Genomic DNA, 27598 nt, shown 5'->3' on the forward strand with positions numbered 1-27598 from the left:
ATTCAACCGGAAAAAGGTTGCTATTTCAATACTCTCATGTTTTCTGAATACAGTATCAAATCATTGCAATAGAGCTTGTTTTCCACTGGATGATAGGGAGTAGTGGAGAACTGGGAAGGTGAAGGGGTGATTATCTTCAATTGCAGCTCTGATATGATGGAACATTCTTCTTAAGATTAGATTGTCATGCACATATTGGCCCTCAGAAACTTTTAAAAATAGAGGGATTTTTCTTTGAAGATCCTTTGGAAATTAATGATCATCGTTATGCTTACATTAAGTGCTTTTATGTTTGCTTGTATTTTTATTGGCTTTTATGTTTTTATTCTGTTTCCGAGTTGTAAGCTACCAGATAGGTTTTGTTGAATTTGGTGGTATATAAATACAAAAATTAATTGGTCAATCAATAAAACATGTAATATATGACAACACATATTGGGAGGGAAAAAAACCCACTTCTTGTAGATAGAAAAATGTGCTAATCCTTCATTTCATGGGACAGACACTCCATTGATATTATTCTAGATTGTCTCATTACCAGAACATATTCTTCAGTTTATTCCATTTTATCATTTCTTATTTCTGACCAGCTTATTTTTCAGTCATCTGTATACTTGGTAAGCCATCAACTCATCAGCTATCAACTCATCAGTCACTTTTTATTAACTGAACAACCTGTATTCCGTGTATTTAAGAAATATGAGTATTTTTTTGAGCGTGTTTGGATCAAATGGATGAAAATACAGAGCAAATGTGAAGGGCTAATTTCATGAATACCATGAACGTTTTAAGTAGTCACCCTATGGCAGAAATCAATGTGAATTGAGATCAAAATCTTTAAACCAGTTCAAGGCACAAGCAGCAGTATATGCTATAAGGCAGGGGTCCCCAACCCCTGGTCCGTGAACCAGTACTGGACCGCAGCATGCCAGCAACCGGTCCACACAACAAGCAAAGGCCCATTCATAGGATGCAGGCAGCACACAAAATCATGCACCCTCTGGTCCGCGGAAAAACCTCTCTCCACAGAACCGATCCTTGGTGTCCCAAAGGTTGGGGACTTCTTCTATAAGGTATCTCTTTCAATTAACAGCTTTCTGATATTTATAACGCACTCTGGTTGTTTTTCTCTCATTCTTCTTTCCCTTATTTTGAAATTACAATAGTAACAATGCTTAACATTTTATAGCAGGAAAAATATGAATCAGAAGATATCCAACATAGATTTGCCTAATGGCAGAATGGAAAGCAAGGCACTTCAAACTTATCTTGTTATTGAATGCCATATATTGCTCTAAATTGCTGAATCATACATCTTGCCAATACGATACCCCATATATCCAGTGAAAAGCCATTTTTAATTGGACTATTCACAGGAGCAGCATGAATAATTTATTACACAGTGCATGTATTACATAGTGCAAATATTACACAGTGATTGATAATAGTGAATAGTAAGTGGTATGTAAATAATTAGTAGCAAGTAAGGAATAAGTAGTAATGAGTGTCTTATACATGATATAATTGGTCATGTCCTAAGTTGTGAGTGATTTCAGCAGCTATCTAAAGGATTGGATAAAGAACCGTGAATCAATGTAGTACAGTGATTGTGTTGGACTAGAACTGGGATGATTCGAGTTCAAATTACATCCTCAGCCATGGAAGCTGGTGAGCTTGGCCCAGTCATTTTAAAGCTCAACATATCTCACAGGATTGCTGTTGTGGGGAAAATGCAGGAGGAAAGGCTATGTACACTGCCTTGGGCTCCTGGAAGAAATATAGGACAGAGACTTAGCAAACAAAAATATATTCTTTTTCTTCCACATCTTTTCTAACATTATTGTTATAAGTTGGAATCAGTAGGATATGGAAATAGTTCTCTCTTGATTTGTTAAAGAGATTTTTAAAATTGCTGATGAAACCTAAAAATGGCATTTTGGCATTTTTCATAGCAGGTACATTGAGATCATGAATTACCAGTAATCTTGAATATATGTAGATTATAAATGGCAGAGACAAAGCACATAAGATTAAATGTGGATTACTCTGTAATGGCTCTAATAAATATTAGGAGATTGAAAGAGCTTTCTAGTTTTATCCCGATGAAGCTGAAAGTGATTTAAATATTAATTCCATTGACAATTTTAATTTTAGAGAGGAATAGCCTGGTATGATAAAGATCCATGAGACTTTAAAATCCTATTCTTGAAAGTGCATGTGTTAGAGAATTTAAAAAGAGGTTGATTTGGAATGGGAGTAATCGAGATATCGTAACTAATAAGACATTTACCAGTCTTTTTTAGAATATGAACGTAGAATTTTATTGAAGCGTATTTTGGGATGTAATTATTAAATCATTTAATCAATCAGTTGGTGTAATGGTGAGGCATCAGGTTGGGAACCAGGAGACAGTGAATTCTAGTCCTGCCTTAGGCATGAAGCCAGGTGGGTGACACTGCCCCAGTTATATACCCGCCAAGCCCTGTGAAACATGTAGAGGGGAACCAGTTCCGAAAAATCTTGCCCAAAAACCTGCAGGGACTTGTCCAGGAGTCAAAAGCTGACTCATACCAAACAAACAGACAAAACGCCACCCTAACAGGAACATGTCAGATATAATGCTAAATAGAAGCAGGTAAAGATTATTGATTTTTATAACTATATTGACCATGTCTGATCCATGGCACTGTACAGTATTAAAAATTTCACATGGTTGAAGATTTTTTTCCCCTCCATCTTGATGTTATGTCTTTAGAGTAGGTGTGGGAAGCTTGTTTCCTCAAGGCTACATGCATTTCTTGCCCTGGTTCTCGGCCTCTTTCAAAAGTAAGCACTTAGTGAGCAGTTCAGTTCTCTTACAAAAATGTTTTGCCCCTTTCCATTAGCCTGCTGTGGGTGGAAGAGATAATAAAAAGGGGTCTTGGAAAAAGAGAGAAAGATAGAAAGTGAAGTGCCAGAAAGATAATAGTAAGTTTGCAAACCTTGGGTTCTGGCCCCAATTTACTACTTCCTTCCTACCTATTCCAGCATTTCTTACTAACATTTAGCGTGATCCCACCATATCATTCCTGTGCTAATGTGGCCTTTTCACTAAAGAATGGATTCCTGTGTTTGTTCTAGAACTAGCAGTGTGATCCAATAGTAGCTGGCCTTCCCAAGAATTCTGAACATTTAATTAAAATGTATTGTTTCATTGGGCTTTTAATGGCTGCTGGTCAATTTTGCTTTGTTTTAGTTTGTTTTAAATTAAATTTTGTTCTTTGCTTTTTTGCTGCAATTTTATTGTCTGTATTTTTAATAATACATAATATTCCTGATCAGGGAAACAAATGATCTATAAATATTTTAAATCTTGAAATAAAATTAACTGCAAACAGTAAAGTAGGACATGTCATGGCATCCCCAACCTCACAGTGACACCACGCAGAAGCCTCTTCTTTTAAGTGCCTACGTTGTGACTCTGCTATGAGGTACGGCTTAGATAGTTATGTCCCTATTCTTTTGGAAGCCATAAAAGCACTTCTTATTTCTTGCTTGCTAAAAAAAAACAGTCCAGCCAGTTTTTTTTTTTTTTTTGCTGGCAATTGGCAGAAAAATTATCATTGGAGAGCAGTCACTTGTAGCCTACTCCTGCTAGTTTGTTTCAAGGAATGATTATAACTCCTTATTTTACTTTGTTACATTTTGATCTAGTAATGTCCTGTGCAGTTAAAAATAGAATATTGGTATCATTGGATATCTAGCAAACAGAAGAATTCTAACCTGAGTGCTCCTTCAGGTGGAGATGGGGGATTAATAGCATTTTTGCAAAAGTTCTTGAGTAACTTGCTTTAGTCATACCATTGTGATAAAGACTTTGAATGGGAAACTATGTGCTAGTGATAAAAGCTAGTCTTGTGATTTCAACTTAAGAGGAAATTCCCATGGATTCAACTCAAGAGCATCTTAGGCTGGGGACCCGTGCACATTTTCATGGAAATAAACCCCACTAAACTTAATAGAACTAAGGGAGTAATTTGTTTGCTTGTTATACTTCTCCATGCGTTCACTTTTTAAATAGTATGGTCTACATTTAGAGTTGCTTTATTCCTGTCAGCCTAGTGAAGTGGTCCAGAGAAGAAGCACATCCAGAAGTACTATCTCTTAAATTTATTGTATGGTTACATTAACAGAATTCTGCAAGTTTGAAAGTATATTTCACCTCCCTCCTTATATTTACAGCTCAAGGAACTAGAAAGGTGAGATCTGTACCCACCCTTTTGGCCTTCCAAAAGGGATTGAAGAACTGGCTGTGCCAACTGGTTTGGGGCCCCAATGAGGGAGTGGCATCCTGGAGGTAGTAAATGAATTAGAGAGATCCCACATCCTTCTCATGAGTACTTTATTCCCTTCGTCTCCCTCTTGGTCAATTGAATTTTAACTGAATTTTAAATTTATTGTCATTATTGTTTAATGCCTTATATGATATTTTTATTAAATGATTGTAAGCTACCTTGAGTCGCTTTGGCAAGATGAGCAGCATAGAAGTTTAATAAATTAATGAATAGATTTCAATGAGGAAAACACTGAGATTTGAGTATTCCTCAGTCCTCTCTCCTACCTGTCAGCCAAACAACCTTTGAGTATGGTGGCATACAGAAAATGTTTTTGTACTTATGTATGAATGATCCACTAATAATGTAATAAACTATTAGGTATCCTAGCATCAAGCTATATGGGATTTTAAAGGAATAACCTTTTTCATGTACCAATAAGGTAGCTAAATGAAGAAGTTTCAGAGTTGACATAATTGGGTTCTTATTAAACTCTCTTGAGCTAAAACCTGTTTCTTTCTGGGGGGATTTGTACCAGTAAAAGATGAGAGTATAAGATGGTCCACCAATCAGTATAGAACTCCAGTTTTATAGTGCTTAATGCTGGAATCTGGGATGAGGAGTTTCATATTCAAAGAGCCATTCAACACTAAAGCTTATAAAGTGATTTTGAGTACAGGTAGTGCTCAACATACGGCCACAATTGAGCCCAAAATTTATGTTGCTAATTGAGAAATTTGTTAAATGAATTTTGTCCCATTTTATGACTTTTTTCACCACAGTTGTTAAGTGAATCACTGCAGTTCTTAAATTAGTAACATGGTTGTTAAGTGAATCTGCTTTCCCTATTGAGTTTGTTTGTCAGGAAGTCACAAAAGGGGATTGCATGACTCTGGGACACTGCAACTGTCATAAATGTGAATCAGTTGTCAAGCATCTGAATACAAATCATGTGACCATGGGGATGCTGCTATGATCATAAGTGTGAAAAATTGTCATAAGTCATTTTTTTCAGTGCCATTGTAAACTTGAATAGTCACTAAATGAACTGTTGTATGTTGAGGACTACCTGTAATTACCTAATACTTTTCTTGTACTTGTAATGAAATCTCATTAGGCTTTTATAAGAAAATTATCCAGGTTGCTCTCTTGATTTGCTATTTGTATATCCCTTTTAATTTTTAATTTAATTATTAAGACATCAGCTGGTTTCTTACAGGCTGTCATTTTTAAATCCACTTCTAAATCCGTCTTAATCATGTCAGGTAATACAGTCAGTCAATCTACAGAAGTAGACACTCTTAAAATTAACTTCTGGATCCACTGTTCAAAAATATCTTTCAGTATATCTAATATTAAAATATTTGCTTTATTCGGTATTAGTAAGTTGAGTTTGACTGTTCTCTTTTAATTGTAATCTTTAGTTTCTTCTACTGTTCTTTAATATCCAAGTTTTTAAGCCTTACCTTATTTCCCATGAAAGAATTCTTTATAATTCATTGCAGAATCTTTGTTTTATCTGGATCTTTAGTCTATTTGTAATTTTCTAAAATCAAAGTTTTAATCACCCTTTCACTGTTTACTCCAGATTTTTTTTGTCCTTAAACTTGTATTTAAAATTTCTTTCATGAAAGATAGAAGGAAACTCATCTAGTACTGTGTAATGTGCCAACCCAAAAATTCCTAACAGCTGAAAAGCAGTTAAGAAACCATTTACGAAAGTGATTAGAAAAAGAAGTATGCAAACCCAGTGTCCTTTTTAAGGCACTGATTGCAATTTGAGCAAGATGGCTATTGTCACGTCTCCCAACCTGCAGGAGACTGCTGATTTGCAAGGAACACTTGTGAGTGATCTCAAGTCTTTTCCTTGTCCAGGGAGCAATTATGAAGAGCAGGTCTATTCATGGTCTTCTTTTTCTGCATTTTGCGGAGCCATTTTCTGTTTTCCATTTTTTGCCCACTCTGATTCACCTTTCCTGCAGGGAACTCCATACCCTGTCTGTGTCTGCTAAACTGTAACCTAAGGGTAACCAGGAGAGGGATCTCTTTAGTTCCATAGAAACAAAGAAGAAACAAAGAATCCCTGGGGTTTCTTAATTTAAAGATTTTGAGTCTCTTTGATTTCTGCAAGCTAGATATTAACTGAGTTCCTTAAATCTTCTTGCCTCAGAAAAAGCCGCCAGACTCTGCAGAACTTTAAGCATGTTTCTCCATATATGGCTGAAGTGTCTGGGCAGCTTGGTCTAATTATCACAACATATAGGCCTATCATTTGATAAAATATTTACATTTTCTTTAACATCCCAAGCTTAAGTTACAGCAGCACATTATTCTTCAGTTTGGAAAAACTTCATCATTTTTGATGATGCAACAATGGAGTGTATCCCATTCCAATTTTTTTTTTAAAAAAGTTGTCATTATTTTAACTCATAAAAGCTTTAAGATTTTTTTTAGGTGTCTTCCCTTAAGATTTAAAGTTAGAGAAAAATATTTTTCCCGTGACATATAGTTTAAATTTTACTGTGAGTACCTTTTAAAAGAACACCAATGCAAGTAGTTGCACCCTGATAAAAATCTATGTATTGAATCTTAAAAAAATTAGTGCCATTATTGTTTAAGGCCTGTATCTCTTAAAGTTTTCTCCTGTCTTTCTGCTTAAACAATGGAAAGTTTTTCCGTATGTTCAAATAACATCTTCATCAGGTTCACAACAGGATACCTTAGTTAATTTTCAGTTGAGTGCCTGATAGGATTTTCTTTTTCTGGTTGGTTGGGTGAAAGTCTAGACACTGAGAGATGAGGCTTTACTGGGGCCTCACAATATAGTTATTGTGAATGTTAAGTAGAAGCAGCATCCTCTGATGTACAGATTCCGTGCCCAAACCAGAAGTACAAAGACATGGCTTTTGTTCCAAAGGAAAGGGACTAATCTAAATGCTGCACAGTGTGAAAAACTTTTTATGCAAGAGGGGAGAAGAACTTGCCTTAGGGGTGAGAGGTCAGGAGTTTAACCTCTGACCGTAAAATAAGAGATCAGCAAAGAGTGGGATGAACAAGGCCAGGGAAAATCCTCTCCAAGTACTTTGGGTATTGTTTACTGAAAACGGGTCAAGGAAATGATTGTCAGGGTGGTTATGTGAATTCTCATGAGATGCATGATTTCTATTGACTTTGAATTTCTTGTGACTTGTGAAGATTTTTTCTCTTCCTCTTTTAGTGTAAGGAAGAGCAGAGTAAACTTTGTCCCTTGGTCTTCAGTTCAAGCATAATTATTAATTATTTTGGTTTTATACCCGTTTTCCTTCTGAAATAATGCCAACATCCCTTTTGTGTTTTTATGGATTTTTGTGCTTTGTGCTAATTAACTATTCAAGCTAACTATATTTATTCTTAGGATTTTTTTTTTTTTTTACATTGGTAGAAAATGGTATTACTCCTTGGACTCTTTTTAAGTAACAAACTATGTTATGAATCTCTTTCATATAATTTATTTGGCAGACAATGGGAAGATTGTCCTTAGTTAACACAGAGATCTTTGGGTGGTCATTGTTATTGTACAGCACCAGGGGAGAGCTGTTCTCAGTTGTAATGCTAAAGAAATTAGGACATTTTTTTCTCTGATTTTGTTTTGGCATTAAAAGTGCTTTGGAACTTAGTTCCAATCCAATTATATATAATGGAACTGAGTGTCAGTTAATAGACAGATATCTACATAGTCAGATTTACAGGTCTAAGCTAATCAGTACTCTCTTTCTTCTTAAGTATATATAAATTAAATATACTGTATATGAAAACTGTTTTTGAAGTTGTTGGCTAGGCGAATTGTGTGATTTACTTTTTTGTCTTCATCTATAATTTTTATTGGGAACCCAAAATCTTATTTATGTAAATGTAGCATATATTTTTGTATATATAGCATATATTTTAAATAATATATGCTATATTTACATTTAAAATAAGCATATTTTAGCATATATTTTATAAAAATATATGCTAAGAGTTGTATAAATTATTTAATCTTAAAATCTCAAATATGAGCTTTTTTTTAGTAAATAATTTGAGCTTTTTCTCATTGCATGCATAATATTTCTGTGTTCTATTTGAGTAGATTTTGAATGAAATAATATAAGACATGGAATATCTGTTTTATCTGAAATGAAAGTGGATGAAGATGAACTTAATTATGGAATTTATAGATTGTTGCATTCTGTCACGATTTTGGGTGGCTCATGAAATGATTCATATGTCCCAGTTCTTTTTTTTCCTGACTTGCTAATTCTTTCAGCGTTTCAGGCAGTATGTTTTTTAAACCAGAAAATAAATTGGATTTGCTCTAAAAACATGAATGGTATTTGAACAACATTTGTTTTGATTTGCTTTTAATTAAAATTAACTGTATTTTTTGGTATTAGACATTAGTCAAGGATTGAAATAAATAATATTTCTCCTAATATGTCATATTATAATTATAATTCAGATGATTTGGGCATTATGTTCTTTTGTTTTATGATATTGCAGAAATTAATATGCTAAGATATTACATGGTCTTTTAAACTGTACTAAAACCATTGAAAATCATAACTATAGGTGGAACCATTGAAAGTAGTAACTATGGGATGTGTGATATGTGTTGTTTTCCTGACATTTGCCTCCCTCTGGCAGCTACTCTGCCTTCTAACAATTTCAGGACTCTGACTAATAGCATAGATTGTATGTTGGGTTACTTGGGTTGGAAAATGTGGCTATTTGTACATTTGACATTTATATAATTCCATAATTGGAAAACTCTGGGAAATATAAATGTCCATAATATATAATTTTTAAAAATTCTGAAAACTCTCAAAAGTAATGTGCATGTGGATCAGAGCCGCAAGGGAGAAGGCCTATAACTTAGCATATTTCCTTTAAAACATCTTTTTTATCTGTTGGAGTAGCACTGATTATTTTTTCTGAAACAACCCTGTTAACCTGTTTTCTTTGCTTATCAGAAGTTTAGTGTTGCCTTTAATATGTGAAGCAAGTCAAACTTATCAGAAGTTTAGTGTTGCCTTTAATATGTGAAGCAAGTCAAAACATAGATTTTCAGCTATGTTGCCTGTCATAGATAAATCAATACTTAAATGTATGTGGAACAGCATTTAATTTTTCCCCCCTTGTACTCACATGGAAGGCCCTTGGGACAGATGGCCCCTCACTGTTGATGGTTCGACCCACAGCTTCAGAGGAGTGTGAAGAAAAGAAATTGCTTTCTTTGTCAAGGTGTTTTCAATTCAATTCTCACCCATTAGCCCTGTTTTGTTAAGTTTTGAATTACTCTATCAGGTGACTGATGAGTGTATTTCCCTCTCTTTGGCTATTGAAATAGGATGGTGTAAAATGGAAAAGGCAAATCAAGTTTTCAGTTATTGATTACTAAAATGTCTTTAATCTGTCCCTTGGCTTGATATATTTGAACTGTAAAATAATATTAAATGTAAATAGAATGCAAAAAATGAAAGCTTAACAGTAGACTAGTATACTTAAAATTTTATATATATATATATAATATAAATACACATAAGCAGGAATCAGTGGACATTATTTTAAATATTATTGTGATTCTCTATTTTGATTGTGACTTTTTATTTAAATTAGTAGAGCTTTTAAATACCTCTTTGTACAAGTAAGAAGTCCTAGGTTCTCAAGTTAAATTCCTAGTGGGATCACAGGGCTGCAAAATAAAATCTGATACAGTTGGTAATGTCACAATCAGAGTGGTTTGAATTATGCTATCCTGGATACTCCCAGAATGGGAATTGATCTATCGGATCAGATTTGGGTTTTAGTGTCAGCTAAGTTCCCCTGTGTGTCCCTGCATTACCTGTTTTAAAAAACAGAGGGTTTCCATTTCCTTCATACAAAAAATGAAACAAAATAGTCATTATTGAAAAAAATCTTTTTGAAAGGATTTTTCATGTTAAAATGTCAGAAAAGAAAGTCTCAGTTAAGATACTTATTTTAGCAGCAATATTACAACAATAACAATAATACGGCAATATGTTTTTTTTTTAAACATTTGAGCTGTTTCAGTTTCAAAACTTCTAGGTAATTGAAAAAATGTGTATTAGAACTCCATATATAAATACAATTTCCAATAGATTTTTGAGGAGTGGTTTTGTAATCATTCAATCCAGGACAAATTTAAATGAACTTTGATGTGCTATTGATGTAATATTGTAAAAAGCATGGAGGAGCTAGGAATTAAGGTTGTAATTCATGGTGGTTGTTAAGTGAATGCTGCAGTTGTTAAATGAACCAATGGACTTTCATGGTAATATGACTGTGGAACACTGCAAATGGCCATAAATGTGAGCCGGTTGCCAAGTATCCAAAATGCAATCATGTGACCAGGGGTATATATGTTTGTTGGGGGGGGCATGGGAACTTTGAAAAGAAGTCTTAAGTAGCTTTCGGGAGGTCGGTGGGAACTTTGAACAGTCACTATGCAACCTGTCCCTGTCATTAAGCAAGGACTACCTAAGATTTTAAAAGATACAAGATTCTGCAGAAGCCCATTCTGATTATTTCCCCTCGTAGGTTCAGCATCATTTTTATGCTTTTTAATCCATTTCATGGAGTTTAAGGTTAGGATTCTGGCATATGTATCTTCAGCCACCATTATTTCCTGTCCTCTCTTGGAAGGGAGGGTTCTTGTGTAGATTCTTCCTTTTCTTTGTGGATTTTCAGCTCCTTAAACAGTAATTTTTTGCCAAATAAGGGGATTTGACTTCCTAGCATTAAGGTGTTTAAAGCACTGAAGCAATTTGAAGGACAATATTTTTCTCCTCCCTCCCCACCCAACAATTACCAATGCAATACAACATTGAAACAAACACACATAGAATTACAATGAGTTTGTATGTGTGAACTTTATTTTACATAGGTCAAATGAGAAATAATATGAAAAATACATATATGCATTGACATAATGCTTAAATTGTACATGAGAAAGTTTAGCTTTCATTCTTCTAAATCAGTATTGAGAAAAAAAATATTTTAAGACTATAATCTTTACTCTTGAGCAAACTTTATAGCTACTCAGTCCTATGAAGATCTGGAAGAAACGTCAAACATTAATTCTAGCAGATTATTTTTCATTTGGGTTTAGAATCCTTAATTTACTGTGTGAATGACAAAATTTGGTGGGTTCTGTCCTTAACAGTGCAGTCCATCAACATTCACAGAAGGAACATGTGGGGCAAGTGATGTTGTGTGCATGATAATATATACCTGAAATTGCATTTGAGCATCATAGAGGAGCAGAATCATTTTGGTTTGCCTGGTGGATTTTTTCTTCAACAACAGACCCTACCATCCCCTGCTTGATTATTGTAAGTATAGAAGCGTAGCTTCAGAAAATTAAAAGGAGAAGAACAATCAAGAGGATTGAAATATAATTAAACAGAGGAGATAAGTCGGTAGGTTCGTACTACTTAACAAAATAGTATTTTAACTACTTTGAAATGAAATGAACACATGGTCCTCCAGTGGAGATATTCAGTCCAGTTTCATGGCTGTGGCATCTCTTGGGAAAGATGGTTGGGATAGGAGAATGATCTTGCTTCCAGGTCCAAGGTGATGCCAACAAATCCCTTTGGCATTTTCTGTTGCCAACCCATTCTCTTTTATCTGGTAAGTATCAGAGTGCCATAAACAGTGTATATAGATGGATTAAGTAAACAATCACAAATTGTTTTGTATGTGTCTTTTTTCCTTTCCTATTAACCTTTTGTCATATCCTCATCGTCAACAAGTAGGATGACCCACCACCATAGCTGCACATGGGGAGGCACTTGATAATGTGGGGCATCTATTCCTCGGCATCTGGAGATGACAAGATGCTTGAGAGTATGGAACTTGTGTGCAGTTCCCACTGATTTCATTGTTTTATTGTAGCCAAGATTGCAGCCTTTATCTCTCATAAACACCTTCTGAGAGAAGGTTCTAAATGAGCCTAATTTACTCTTTTCAAAAGAAACTCATGTGAAAGCTGCTGAATCACCATTTTTATTATTTTTGTAATGTAGAAATAGTTTATGCAATGAAATATCCAATAGTTAACAGTTGAAGAATATTTGCCACAGTTCATTTCTTTTAATAGAACCAACTAGAATGCTTACAAATCATTATATAATATTTTTATAGTGACACTTATTAGGTATGAGAATATTGTTTACTCATCTTGTCTTAGGCATGATCTTGTTTTGAGGAATCAAATTTCACATTTCTACTTGGAAGTATACATAATTATGAATATTATTTACTCTCGTTTCACTTTTGCAGATGCAATTACATTCTTTATTAGTTTTTAATGCCCTCCAAATCTGTTCAGCTCGTGGCAGCTTACAGATATAATTAATATATGATATAAAAAAGCAAAACTATAATGACCAATCAAACAAATATATTACTTGTCCTCTAGGCATCACAACTCAAATGGCCTCTAGAAAAATTTGGTTGTCAGTTTCTTGTGGAAAATGGTCAGGTAGGTCATCCCTGTAACCTGCAGGATGATGAAAAGAATAATGCTTGAGAGGCCCAATTGTTAGCGCAGTAGATGAGCTGGGGATCCTTTTCTCTAAATCCTTCATTTTGTAGCCAGGCTAAAAGCATGGCATATTCAATTTCATCTTTGCACTTTCTGTGCAATGAACTTTCACCCGATTAAGGTTTTCGTTTTATGGCATAACTAATGGCATTGCGGCGAAAAAGACTTTCCTTTTATATTCCCAGGAAGCTGAAAATGGTTTTCTATCCGTGGAAATGCTCTAATACAATATTGGGCAAAAGAGATTCACGGTCCAAGGTGAAAAAACAATAGCTCAGATTGGGATTTTTTTTTGCAACAGCAAAAAAGATATAAGGTAACAATATTTCAGAAGCTAGTGTTTCTAGTAAAATTAGAAAAGTTAAAAGAAGTAACATCAACTTTTCGGGATTTTTAGTAGGGATGGGAAACTTACTTGACTGTACACACATTTTAGAACAAATAGAAATCTTTGTAAAATGATTTCAGCGATATTTTAAAAAATGTTACTGGGGAGAAGAGGTAAATTCTTGTGTCCCTTGCTGAAACCAAACTGTACTCAGATTTTTTTTTAAAAAAACTCCATTGATACCAACATTTTTAAAAATAGCTTTAAAAGTATAAGCATTGGGTGGGAGGGGGTGGGAGGGAATGTATAAAAGGTGCTGATCAGAAAGGGTGCAAGGTGTGCATGAGAAGCTCCATATGGCTCAGGGAGGGTATGGGGGAATGTGTGGATGGTGCCATGTGGGTTGGATTTGCGATAGGCTGTTGGGAATGTTTCAAGAGGCTGTGTGAGAAGTGCTGTGTGAGATGGGGATAGTGCAAGGGATTGTGGGTCAGGGAGGGTATGAATGGATGCCTGAAAAGCACAGTACAAGTGAAGAGGGGCTATGGGAGGTGCATGGATGGGAGAAACTTACCATAGTGACTTATGATCTTCCTTACCAGCTTCCCCATTAGCTTTCTGGGGAAGCCAGAAGGGAAGGTTGTAAATGGTGATCTTATATATGACTGTGCCGAGCTTAGTAACAGGTTGTAAATGCAAACAGTTGTCAAACACCCAGATCACAATCACGTCACCGTTAGCTAAATGAATGATTATAGGTAGAGGTCTACCTATATTCTATTTATCATACCATAAATCTTTTAATTAAGGGATAAGCTTTTTGTTTTCTTCCAAACAAGATAGAGTTTTCTCATTTTTTCTTATTGAGATTCTCTATTTCTTGAACAATGTAATCAGAATAATTAACTTTTTCACTCTAGTAAGAATACGTGAACATATGTACTTTTCTGACCAGATAATTCTTTTAATAGGCTTCAGATTAAGTTATAAGAATAAAAAATCTGTTTGTTCTTTATACAAAAATGTCTTTTGGTGATTTGAATGAAAGTCTGCTATCAAGAATCTACAAAACTAATATGGATATTTCCATATCGTCTTTAATCTGATGCATTTTAAATGTCATACGGCATATATTTATGTTCCAAATGATGATCCTTTTTATTAAGCTTCTGTGTTCTGAACTGTTCTTTCTTTTGATTATGTTGGGTGCCTGGCAAATATTGCTTGCTTTTTCTTGCTTGCCTGTGCTAGCGTCTATTCAAGTCTTTAAAGCTTTTATCTATTTAGAGATAGATTCCTTCCTAATCTTGGATGTGTCTGATACAAATATGCTTAGCCTCTAATATGTACCTTTCATATGAAATACATGAAATGCTGAGAACATTTTAATTTGAAGTGCAGGAATGTTCAAAGTAGAATAATTAATTCTTTTTTAATGTATATGGTTAATATCATCCTCTTTTGTCTTCTTTGAAACTAGAAAATAATATAGGTAATCCCTTGGTTACAATGGCAACTGGGAGTAGGATTTATGTCACTAACCAATGTCATAAAGCTCAATGTCATGTGATCATTTTACTTAGTGACTGAAATCCTAGCAGTCCCAGTTGCCATCATAACCCCAGGACAGTGCAGATCATTAGCTGAGTCCAGCAAATGAGAGCTATGGGCCAAAAGAGTCCTGTAGGTGGGCACTTGCCAAAACATGGGGCTTAAAGTGGTATTCCTTGGTGGTGGTGGCCTTCAGCAGCCTGCCCCCAAGCTTCTACTTTAGGCCCAGCATTATCCAGAGCACTTGCCTCAAGCACTGGCTGTGGGAAGCCCCAAGAAGGCTACCCTCAAACCCCAGCTATACAGATGGCTCAGTGCCACAGCAAGCCTCATGTCAACTCAAGCCATGTAGTCTTTAGCACCCATTCACAGCTCTTGCCTGCCAGCCTGCTTGTCTGGGACTCCTGCCTCTTACCAGGTGAAAAACACAATGAGGGTAAGTTGGAGATGGTGGTGGTATGTGGTGGTTATAAATGCAGTGACTACCAGGGCACTGTGGTAGCTGGAACTTTGAGGATTTTTTTCCCCAGTGCCTTCATAACTTTGAATGTTGAATAAATGAATGGAACTTGAGAACTACCTATTTTCTGATTATGAAGAAAGCACAGTAGCTAGCCATCCTGTCCTTACATATAAAGTGCTGTTGGTATTTGAGGCTATTATACAAAATGCAAAACAATGTAAATTATATGTAAAATTAAAGGTTTCTCTATCAGTTATGTCCAACTCTAGGCACAGTGCTCATCTCTGTTTCTTGGCTGAGGGAGCCAGCATAGTCTGAAGATAATTTTCATGTCATATGACAGGCATAGCTATACGCCAAAGGTGCACGGAACATTGCTACCTTCCCACTGAAATGGTACCTATTAATCTACTTGCATTTGCATACTTTCAAACTGCTAGGTGGGCAGGGGCTGGGGCAAGTAACAGGAGCTCACCTCGTTGCGTGGAGCTTGGGTCTCGAACCTGGGCTGCCAGCTCTAGCTGACAAGCTCAATGTCTTTAACCGCTGAGCCATCGCAACCCTTCAAATTATATGAGGAAACACTAAATAGAAAATACATACTTTCTAATTATTACCATTTTCTCACATTAATTTTTTTAAAATGTCTGCTTATGAGAAAATGCTAGGTATCTTTTAATACTATTAATGGCAAATGGCATAGGGATTATGAACTAGAAAAAAAATCTGTGTTACTTGTCACGTAAGTTGTTTTGTACAAATGATTCCCTAATCTGTGCCACACCACTTGCATACCTCTCTGATTCTTCCTGACCATGCCTCTACTACACTCGCTTGCACACAACCTCCAACCCTTTATGGCCCATACATCACCTCTCACGCCATGCTTGTTGCACGTTCTCCCTGACCTGCACAGCATCTCTCGCCCACCATCCTCAATTCTCCCCCACCATCCCCATGCAGCCTCTTGCTTCCTGTCCTGCCTAGCAGCATCCACTTTCCCATCAGCCATTTATTGCCTAACTTCTTTTAGTTATGGGAAACTGGCAATGAATTTCCATACCTCTTGACTATGGGATTCAGTTAACAGTGGCAGCTGGGATTACAGGGATTGCTGTTGCTAAAGTGATGCGGTTGCACTGTACAACTGTATCACTTAATGATAGAAATGTCCGGTCCCAATTTCTATCGTAAATTCGGGACTACTTGTATGTTGTTCAGAGGGACTTAGTGTCTTACACTATGTAAAATACTTGAAAGTCTACCTGTTCTTCCTCTCTCTCTCTCTCCCTAATTATTGTATACATATGTATTACAAAGATAATGAAGTCAGCACTCAAGATTGGGTGCTTTGTGAGTTTGAGTCTAAACTGCCCTGCATTCCAAGGCAGCATCAATTCTAGGAATGTGAGAGGAGATGACATTGTATAAAAACAAATGAGAAAATAGCAGAACCAGCCTTGCAAATGCATTCCATTATTATTACTATACACTTGACTTTTTTGGATCTTCATATAAATATGTAGTCCTATGTTTTTATTTAAGCTAAAAAAAATAAGGTAGGCATATGTATATTTTTAGTGTATATTTGTTTTAACTCACATTTCCATTATTGTAGTAGGGCCTACTCTTAGTATTTCAACCTCAAGCAATATAAAATAGGATACTTTGCATGATGAATAAGTAAGATTCAAATATCTGATAAGAAAAACAAATTTAGATAATACTGGATTTGTAAACGTTTTTGAGATATATTTTCTAATAAAAATATTTTCTCTGAAATGTCTCTTGAATTGATTTATAATATCTTTGAACAATGAACAATGACTTTTCCTGTTTTATTAGTCACTGTTGAAAGCTCTTTTTAAATAAACCACACACAATTTTGTATCCTTTGTCTCCTGTTCAACATTGTTATTTAAGATGATATAAATATTTTATATCTAGATTTAAGTAGTTTACATGTAGATTTAAATACATTAGGCAAGCATATCATATATTATATATTACAATAACCAAAATAGTAAAGTCACTTCTGTGTCTTCAAAAGGGATTAGGACAGATATATTATTCTCAGAGACTTTGATCCATTTTCTTTCTTAACTGAGAATAACAGACTTCTATGCAGAGGAGAGGGTCAATTTTTTCAGCTGGTGCCATTATCCTATAGCTTTGACAGTCTTTTTCAGAGTGCATCTATTACTGGATGATTTGGTTATACACCACATGTTGTGTACTTGAGTCCTGCAGGAAGAGAACTATGAATGGTAGTGGTTCACAGGTGCAACTGATCTTATGTAAAACTGGTTTCAATATATTCTATTGAACAAAAGAAAAAAATATGAAATATTGTTTAACTTAAAATTAATCCTTAAAATAAAGAGAAAAGAAACTAATAGAAAATGGTATTTTAAAAAAATTATACTCTTATATACTCTTTCTTTGTTCTTTTATTAAAAAAAAGTAATTCGAGTGTTGACAGTGCTTATCAAAAATCTCTTGTTGCAAATTAGGTGTAGATTTCTCCTGCCAGTGTTGCATAATTTTGTCAGCTCCCATGCATGAAGAAAATTCATAATTCTTGATGCTTTGATGTCTAGTAGGTTACAACTGCAGAAATAAATCAAGAACATAAACATTATCAACACACAGCAATTCATCCAGTAAAAATAATTTCAATTTTCTTTTGTTTTTTTGTAAATATGTGGAGTACTATTGTTTTTGAATAAAATTTATATAATTCTTAAGAAAAATAAATCATTTGTCTTATTAAAAATTTATTCTGGGAGATGGGTCTGAAACACTACCTGGCATAATTAATTATGGTTGAAGAATATCTGGTGAATGGTTGCAGAAATTTGGTGTGATCTTTTAGTCATTTCTTAGTGCTTTTGGGATTAGGCTTCATGTCATATATACTTTTCATGAGGATAGGTATAGTTTCAATTTACAAGTAGTCCTCATTCACCAACCACTTGTTCAATGACTGAAGTTGCGATGATGCTAAATGAGTGATAGTTATGACTGTTCATCGAGTTTCTGGCTGTTGCAGTGCCTCTGCAGTCATATGCGTGTGATCTGGGTATTCAGCAACATGTTTGTACTTATGATAGTTGCAATATCCTCCGGTCATATAGTTGCCATTTGTGACCTTCCCTGTCAGTTTCTTACAAAGAAAGTCAATGGGGAAGCTGACAGGGAAAGCCACAATGTAATTCCTCCCTCCACCCCAGCCTTCTTGAATGCCACACTTTTCTTGGCTCCCTTTGCAAGCATGTCCCCGTGCTGTCCTCCTTTTCCCTTCTCACGGGTACACTAGTCCAGGGGTAGGCAACCTTGGCTCTTTTATGACTCATGGACTTCAACTCCCAGAATTCCTGAGCCAGCATGGCTGGCTCAGGAATTCTGGGGGTTGAAGTCCATGAGTCATAAAAGAGCCAAGGTTGCCTACCCCTGGACTAGTCCTTCCTTGCAGCAATTGGCATATGCAAAGCAGATTCAACATGTGATTCTGTAATGTTCAGTAATAAAATTGCATATTGAAATGGGAAAATAACTTTTTAAGATTTGTTTCAAAGTATTATTAGTTTCTGGATCTGATGGGCTTTAAAAGATTGCCACCAAATAAAAAATAATAATCTAACATGATAATTACATTTCCAACGATTTTTAGAAAATGAATTGTTCATTTTAACAATCAGAATTGGAATACGATACCAACAGTGGGACATCTTGTATCAATTTTCTCTAAGTATAATATGTGGAAGAAATTAAATATCATTTTCCATTGAAATTCCCATTGCTGCTTATTATACTGCATTCAAATAAGAGCTTATATGTGCTCTGAATGAATATGTAATGTGCTTGTAATACTTGTAGAGTTCTTTTGGCTTTCTTTTCCTTCAAATAGTATGGAATAATATAATGTATAATATAATTATTCTTCTCCCTTGACTTTAATGAAATAATTTTCTTACTAAATATTTATTAAAAGTCAAATGCATTGTAAGTGGGTAGTTAGAATTACTATGGGGACTACTATAATCTAAAGCGTGTCTTATATCTAATTGAATATAGTTATGTTTCAGATGCATATAAAATGACTGGATGTAGCAGTAAATATATAAAAATGAGTAAGGTACAATCACAATTTCTGTGTGTGCTACAATGTCATGTAATAATGCCTCTTATCACACAATGCTCCTCAACATTCAGTTGGGTGCAGTATCTTGAAATACAATGAAACAGTGCAGGAATAAAAGAAATCCAGAACAAGGAATGCTGAGAGATGTATCTGAAAATCTTATAATGTGTAATACTGAACATTGGTTAGACGTAGTTTATAAATTACTAGTAAAATATGAGCCAGAATCCAAACATCCATATGACACACACAGTCTGAAAGATTGTTTGGTTAAATGGATGCAGCATTTAAACATACTTGCAGATGCAACAGTGGAAGTTTCACTGGTAGAAGCAGGAACAAAAGCAAATACATGCATGCATGCATCAGTGTCGTGATGCAACTATTGATATGTTTGTTTGTTTTCTTCAATCTTATTCTCTGAAAATCCCAAATGTTGCAAAGGTTACAGGACAGGGGGAAAAAAACCAGATGGTCCTTTAAGAGAATAAAGTAGTACTTATGACATTAGGAAGTGATACATTTCCTCTTAATTCTAACTCTCTTTAATATATAAAACAGTTGGGTAAGTAATTTAAATAACGTTGAAAAACTGTACACTTAAAAAGCATTGAGTAAAATAAGCATAGAATAGCCTACTGAACTGTTAACAAATATGCAAATATAATTATACTATGATATTTTAGAACATATTTTGAATACTTTAGGATTTTTTTCTTAGACACATTTTTGTATAGTATCTCTCTGTGAGCCTAAAGCAACATTGGCCCTCTTTAATATTAATGTACTCTACTATAAGATGCTGCTTCTTTGCCTCTGATTAATGCTGCCTGTCAATTATTTACAGATCCTGTGGTTTTGTGGAAGTTCCCGGAGGACTTTGGAGATCAGGTTAGACATGTGAGATTGATCCTTTTAAAATGACAGAGTAGTAAATGTAATAACAACAATAATAATATTAACATCATTTCCCTCTCTGCACCAGCTTTTCTATTGAGCTGAAGAAAGACGGAGGGTTAGGAATAACAGTAAGAGAATTTTCACTAGCTGATTGTATTATTTGAATTTGTTTGCTGCATGAAACATTACCCAGGATATTAGTTACTTTCATGGCCTTATTAAGTTAAGGCCATGGATGTATGTGTGGATTTATCTCTTCGATGGAATTGTTTTTTCCTACTATTATTAATAAACTTCCTGTGGACTACATTAGCATAAATTCTGATTGATATAAAAAAATAAAATTGTCATGAGGTGAATAATTTTATCAATAAGGCCAGATAGTGATTTTAGATATATTTATTCATGCAGTACTGATGAATCAGGTCAGATATAAATGTTTCATGATAGCTCATCCCATTGTTGATAGAAATATCATACATCAGTGTTTCTCAATCTTGAGAACTTGAAGATGTGTAGACTTCAACACCCAGAATTGAAGTCCACATATCTTCGAGCTCTCAAGGTTGAGAAACACTGTCATATACTGATGCCATAGTATCAGTTTGTCTTACACCTAAAGCCAAACAGGTGGAGCTAAACTAAATATTAATGGTTTTGAATGTCTTTTTTCATAGAAATCTGTAGTATTCAGTGCATAAAATATTTATTAGAGGTGTACAATCTGAGTTCTGAGAACACATAGTTTTAGAGTCCCTTCAAAGCTTACAAACTATAATTCTTAGTTTGATAGGAGTCCAGTTATTAAATACACAGGTAATAATCACGTAACCTGATTCAGTTCAATTTGATTTGTATAAAAGTTGGATTTAATAGATGTAATAGAAATTAAAATTTTGATTTTACACTGGCCTCCCTGCTTTTTTTTATTTTTTTCCCTGACTCCTGCTTACAGTTTTTGATAGGTAGTTCGTAATAAGCATTCAGTCTGATAAAAGTTACCCTTTTTTGATATATATTATTATTATTAACAATCTGTGCTACCAAGTTACGAGAACCTGAGTAAAAATTTGTATTTAATACATTTCACTAATTAAAAAAACAAAACCGTAATTTCAATAGTTCAAGCATATTTTGCAATTCTGGTTTGAGGAATATCAGATACTTGCAGAAAAATAAGGTATATATAAACAACAGCTTGCATTTTGTTTCTAATTCTGTTTTTAATATTGGGATTTCTATAACAACTATGTTTGCCAGTGCGGTTTACACCTCAGCACTTGTGCTCTTGTACCGAGCATAGTTATGCAAATGTGAGTGCTATTAAAATCGACAACACTGATCGTTAATATCAACAGCAAGTGTTCATAATAGTACAGAAATTTTAATTTAATTTAGATTTTAACTCTGGGATTGTTGTTTTTTTTGACAATTTTTCACAGAGAAATAGAAGTTGAACTCTATTTCAGCAGACAGAAACTTCATTTGCAGAATGAAATTAATTTATCTTTGACTGAGAGCAAAGTTTGTTACTTTTAGTCTTACTATCTTAATTATGGTTTAATCTCAAAGGCATAATACAGTTCATATATATTCATATGCTGGGCTTGCATGTATAACAAATGTATTATACTTGAAATTAATATTTTAATTTGCTTTTACTGTGTTAAGAACTTAGGTAGATCTCCCTTTGAAGCCCTATAGATACAGTTCTTGAAAACAGAAAACAGGGATTTTTTTTTTTTCCATAGAGTTGCTTGGGAGAAGGAGTGAAAAAGATATTAATCCCCCCCCCAATCTTTCTTATCAAGGTAGATGTGTGGCCTTCTGCTGTTTACCACATAATGAATCAACTGAATGATGAAGAAAAGTGGATATAGATTTTTAGCACAAAGAGAACATGAAGGATGAAGAGGCCTTGTAGCTGACCATGTGTGATGCATATAATATGAGAAAGCGGTCAAATTATATAAATGCACCTTATAGTTTATTAAATAAATGAATAGATCAGCTTCTATTCAAAGTGCAAAAAGTAAAAAAAAAGGTTAAAAGGTGCAACTAAAATTAAGGCATGCACAGTAGTATTTTTTTCTTAATTATGCTTCTTTTCAATTTTCTTGTAAGTGGCAGTCTCTGTATTTGTGTAATAAATTTAAAAATATTTTCATCCTGACTCTTGGGTTGTTGGCTACTAGTAGCCCTCAGGTAGATTTTTGATTTCCAGAAAGCAAACTAATATATAGTTTACATTTATTTACTGCATGTCCTGTTTTTTTTTCTATTTTAACAATTATGGTTAATTATCTTTGCTTTATTCTTGTGATAATCACCATCTGAAATTAATATAATATGCCTCCCCCAATTTTATGTTTCCTTCAAATATTTATATAATACTCTCTGTTTGACATGTTTTTGGTCAAAATATCACCCTTAAGGTCAAATTTGTGATCATAATACCTTCCAATATTTTTCTATAGAAGCAGCATGGTTTTCAAAGATTTGTTCTTTTGGCACTGAAGTTGAAGTTCTTTTTTTCTGAATAGTTAGATTAAAAGCTTAAAGTTTATGTTAACTGCCTCCTTTTCTTTCTTCCTCCTTCACTGTGAGTAGGCAAGGAACTATACAGTGAAGTATGTTGGATCATTATTCAGTAAAGCCCTATTTGCTTTTCCATGGTTTTCAGATGCTCATAAAAAGTTAAGAAACTTCAAAGCAGCGTCTTTGGCAACCATTTTACTCCTTGCCATTGCTCACTGCTTCCTGGTGATTTATTTTCCAGGTGAAGGAAGAGCAGCTGAGTCAGGGACCACCATTTTTTGAATTAAGTTTAGTTGAGAAGGTACACATTGCCAGTCCCTATTTTATAGTTTCTGTTCTAATATACTATGTAACTGAAGATAAATAAATAAACAACGAAATATCACTCTCCCTAGCAAATCATTACATTATGATGTTCCATAACATGCACACATTTTCACCACCAGATGGATTTGTAACTGGCTAACAAACTATACTCAACAAGTAGTCCTTAATGATATTATGTCTACATGGAGGAAAGTAAGCAGTGGAATACAAGGTCCCATCCTAGGCCCAGTACACTTCAATACCTTCATAAATGACTTAGATCAGGGGTGTCAAACTCAATTTCATTGAGGGCTGCATCAGCAATGCGGTTGTCCTCGGGGGGTAGGTGTGGCCAAGATGGGCGTGGCCTACTGGGTGGGCATGGCTGGAGTGGGTGTGGCCTACTGGGTGAGCATGGCCAGCTCTACATCGTTTGCGTCAAGGGTGCCTGTGGGGGCCTGGGCAGGAGTGGGACAGATCTGAGGGTCTCTGGCAGAAGGGGATGGGCCCAGGGCAAGCGCCAAGGCATGGCCAACTGGAAGAGCCTGCTGAAACCCCTCCCCCGGAGCCCATCAAGCCGGATATGTGAAGTAGGTGAGGGCCATTTGCTGGCCACTTCCAGGCAATGATGCATTTCTTCATTCCTCAGAAAGGGTGACACCTCCCCAGCATGCACACAGGGGGCAGGGCCGATGCGGCAGGGGCTGGTTCCTCGCTGTTTCCAGACGGCCTCGTGGAGCTAAGACTGAATGCGTTTCAACATAGATGGCCATCACAAAATTGTACATTGGCTCCTGGATGGCCTGGGCCAGGACCAAGGCAGCGGCGGCCATTCCCTCACTGTTTCCAGTATGGCTTCGTGGGTCACATGAAACCACGTATGGGTCGCATCCGGCCCCTGGGCCTTGTGTTTGACATGTCTGACTTAGATGAAGGAACAGAAAGGGAACTCATCAAATTTGCAGATGATACTAATTGGCAGGAATAGCCAGTAACCCAGAAGACAAGCTCAGGATCCAAAAAGATCTTGACAGACGTGAACAATGGGCTATCCAACAATGTGAAGTTTAATATGGAGAAAAGCAAGGTTTTACACCTAGGCAGGAAAAACAAAAGGTACAAGTACAGATTAGGCAAAATCTGGCTCAAAAATAGTAACTGTTTGAAGGATTTTGGAGTCCTAGTGGACAGTCACTTAAACATGAGCCAGCAGTGTGTAGCAGCAGCCAAAAAACTAATAGACTAAACTATGAATAGAGGAATAGAATCAAAATCACGTGAAGTATATTAGTACTGTTTTATAAAGCCTTAGTAATTAAGGACCTGGAGACAAAAAACATATGAAAAACGATTGCAGGAATTGTGTATGGCTAGTCTAGAGAAGAGAAGGACTAGGGGTGACATGATAGCAATATTCCAGTATTTAAGGGGTTGCCACAAAGAGGAGGGGTCAGCTTATTTTTCAAAGCACCAGAAGGCAAGTTAAGAAACAATGGATGGAAACTCATCAAGGAGAGAACCAACCTGGAATTAAGGAGAAACTTCTTAACAGCGAGGACAATCAGTGGACAGCTTGTCTTCAGAAGTTGTAGGTGCTACATCACTGGAGGTTTTTAAGAAAATACTGGTCAGCCATCTATCTGAAATGGTATAGGACAGTGATGGCGAACCTTTTAGAGTCCGAGTGCCCAAACTGCAACGCAAAACCCACTTATGCATCGTCGGGTGCCGGGTGGGTGTGGACCATTGGCTGGGTGTGGCCAATTGGGTGGGCGTGGCTGAGTGGTAATGGCAGACTGGGTGGGACTAAAAAATTCAATCAATCAATTCTCCATCATCATGCTGAGAAAAGGCATTCAGGTAAGACAACGCCCCTTCCAACTTTGCAAGATCTTTTTTTTCCCCGCGAGAAGTTGAAATTGACTGATTGATTGAACCTTTTTTTTTTTTTTTGCACATGTCAGCGGAGGCCTAAAGTGAAAAGGTTTTATAAAACCCAGCTGAAGGCCTAGGACTGGGCGGCGGCGCGCGTGCACACAGAGAGGGCTCTTGAGTGCCGCCTCTGGCACCTGTGCCATAGGTTCGCCACCACTGGTATAGGAAATTCTGCTTGAGCAGGGAGTTAGACTAGAAGACCCCCAAGGTCCCTTCCAGCTCTATATTGATTGATTGAAATCTATTCATTTCTCCTCTGCCAGCCATTCATGTCCCTTCCTCTCAACCTGCTTCTTCTTTCTGATTTTGTCTTTACATTCCTGCAAACTTACCTTTTAATCAATCCTGCTTCAGGACTTTGCCCAGGACTTCTGTTTCTAAAACAGGAGTTTCTTCAATATGAAAAGAAATCATATAACATTTCCCCATATTTCTGTAATCCTCTGCTGCTCTCATTTTTATTAGGCCAGCTATTCAAAGTGCAGAGTGCACAGTCTTTTAATGACATGATAAGCCCATTCTGCTTTACTTGCATTCTAGTTTTCAAAGTCCAATAAAATAAAGATGTCTTGTCTGCCAAAGATATATTCTCTTCTAACTCTCTTCTTGACTTCAGTGTGCCTGATGTCAACCTGAAAGATGCCCAGGTATTTGTAGTGGTCATCTTCATCCAGATACTTGATATTTTGATAGAGCATCTCCAAACTGCATTGCAATATCTTGACTCTACATATGGTCAGTGTTGAGCAGCGATTCTATTTCATACGGTGTTTTGTCCATATAACTTAAGATAATCCACATAAAGGAAGTAGGATGGCCTGGCAGATGTTTCAATGTTTGATAGCCATAGCCTGAAGTTTTCAGTATTATTAACAGAGGAATCAGTGCAATGACTAGTGGTAACAGAGAGTCTCGTTTGAAAGATTCCTCTCTTAATATTAACCTTCATCAGCCTATTATTTCTAGCACTTGATTATCCAATCACATGTCAGTCAAATGTCTTTTTATAATGAATCCATGCTATATTCAAGTTAGTCCTCCTGTTGTAGTTCTTTCTACTTCAGGTGGAAAGACCTTGTTTTCAGCTAGAGGCTGTTGGATTGTATCAGCAATTACACCAAGTAGCAATTTGAAAGTTTTTGATAAGCAGGTAATTAGCCCATAGCTTTGTGGTACTCTTCCTTTTGCTGTGTTGTTCATCATCAAGTAGGTTTTACCAGATGTTAATGAATTTTCACTTTCACTTCCTTGCAATATCTTGTTAAACTGTTTGGCAATGAGTCAGCCTAGATCAGTCAGATGTTTCAACCAAAAACCATGCAGTTCATCTTCACCTGGTGCTAATTCTTGATCTTCCTTGCCCTTTTCTTCACCATCTCTGCCTTTATTGCAAATTCTGTCATATTAGCTTCTTCTTTATTCTTATCCATCTCCTTTTGTCCAAGCTGCACTCTTGTATTTTTTGAGTTGTTCCATAGCTGTGCCCAGAACTGCATTGATTCTGACATTTTCACAATCCATTCCTCCACTGTGGGAATTTTATTATTATTCATTATTGTCCAGCTTTTCTCAGTAGTTGTTATGATATAATATAGAGCTGTGCATGTTTCAAAAATGATTTTATAGAAATTTTTTAAATATACAGTAAAATATTCCACTGAAAAGGGGAAAAAAATCTAAAACCAGTCTTGTTAAGAGGTGGGCATCAGTTTTATCCACAATATTTATTTATCAAATTTAGATACCACCCATCTCACTCTCAAAATCAGAATAAAATAGATGGTATAAAAATGGCTCTTAAAGTAGCTGCATCTTTTTTCAAACTACTGTGAAATTTGGCTGCTTTAATTGGTAGCAAATAAATACTGTGTATACACTTTCACAATGTCTGAAGCACTTTTTCAACTATTCATATTCGAAGAATTCAGAGCCCTTAATTAAGAGAGAGAAATGCTCAGTCAAATGTTCTTCTTATCAAATTCTTAATTCTCACAAAATTAAGTTGCACACTTGACTGAAAAAAGGCATTTTTATGACCAGTCAACAGAGAAGCTGACAGTGAAATCTCAAATCACGCATAGGTCATGTCTCGCTTAACAACAGAGTGATTTGCTTAACCACAGCAGAATGAGACTGCAAATCTCATCGTCATGTGATTAGAAATGGAATTGCCGATCCCAATTTTGCTCATAAAGTGAGGATTATCTATAAGGAGAGAACAATAGCTTTCCAGTTTACATGTAATCTGCTTGGACAGGAAACTTCCTTTCTATCATCCTTTGCCAACACAAAATTACCAGAATTTCTGGAGTAGAAACAAGAACTCTAGACATGATCTTCTGGAGAAGCACTGTGAAAAATACTCGTGCCAGGAACAACTTTAGCTTTGTAAACGTATGCTATACTAAAGGAATCTGGTTTGCTTTTCCAGGGGTAATGCTCTTTATATTGTCTCTGCAAGGAAAAAAAAGAAAAGAAGCTCTAACAGGAACAAAGGCTCTTGGAATGACAGGATAAAAATATCTTCAATAAA

General features: G+C 35.7%; 1 protein-coding gene across 5 annotated transcripts in view; it reads left to right on the forward strand.

The window, feature by feature from the left end:
• Positions 1-27598, forward strand: part of DENND1B (DENN domain containing 1B) — a 192637-nt gene that overhangs the window by 17790 nt on the left and 147249 nt on the right. For 3 of the 5 annotated variants that reach the window (XM_039355203.1, XM_039355201.1, XM_039355205.1), the window contains one exon: positions 20234-20286. In XM_039355203.1, coding sequence (XP_039211137.1) covers positions 20234-20286 — 53 coding nt within the window. The remainder of the gene's footprint in view (positions 1-20233; positions 20287-27598) is intronic. The other 2 variants (XM_039355204.1, XM_039355202.1) reach the window with 1 other exon arrangement.

This window comes from Crotalus tigris, unplaced genomic scaffold (assembly GCF_016545835.1).
Source record: "Crotalus tigris isolate CLP2741 ecotype Arizona unplaced genomic scaffold, ASM1654583v1 scf7180000018636.906410, whole genome shotgun sequence".
NCBI lineage: Eukaryota > Metazoa > Chordata > Lepidosauria > Squamata > Viperidae > Crotalus > Crotalus tigris.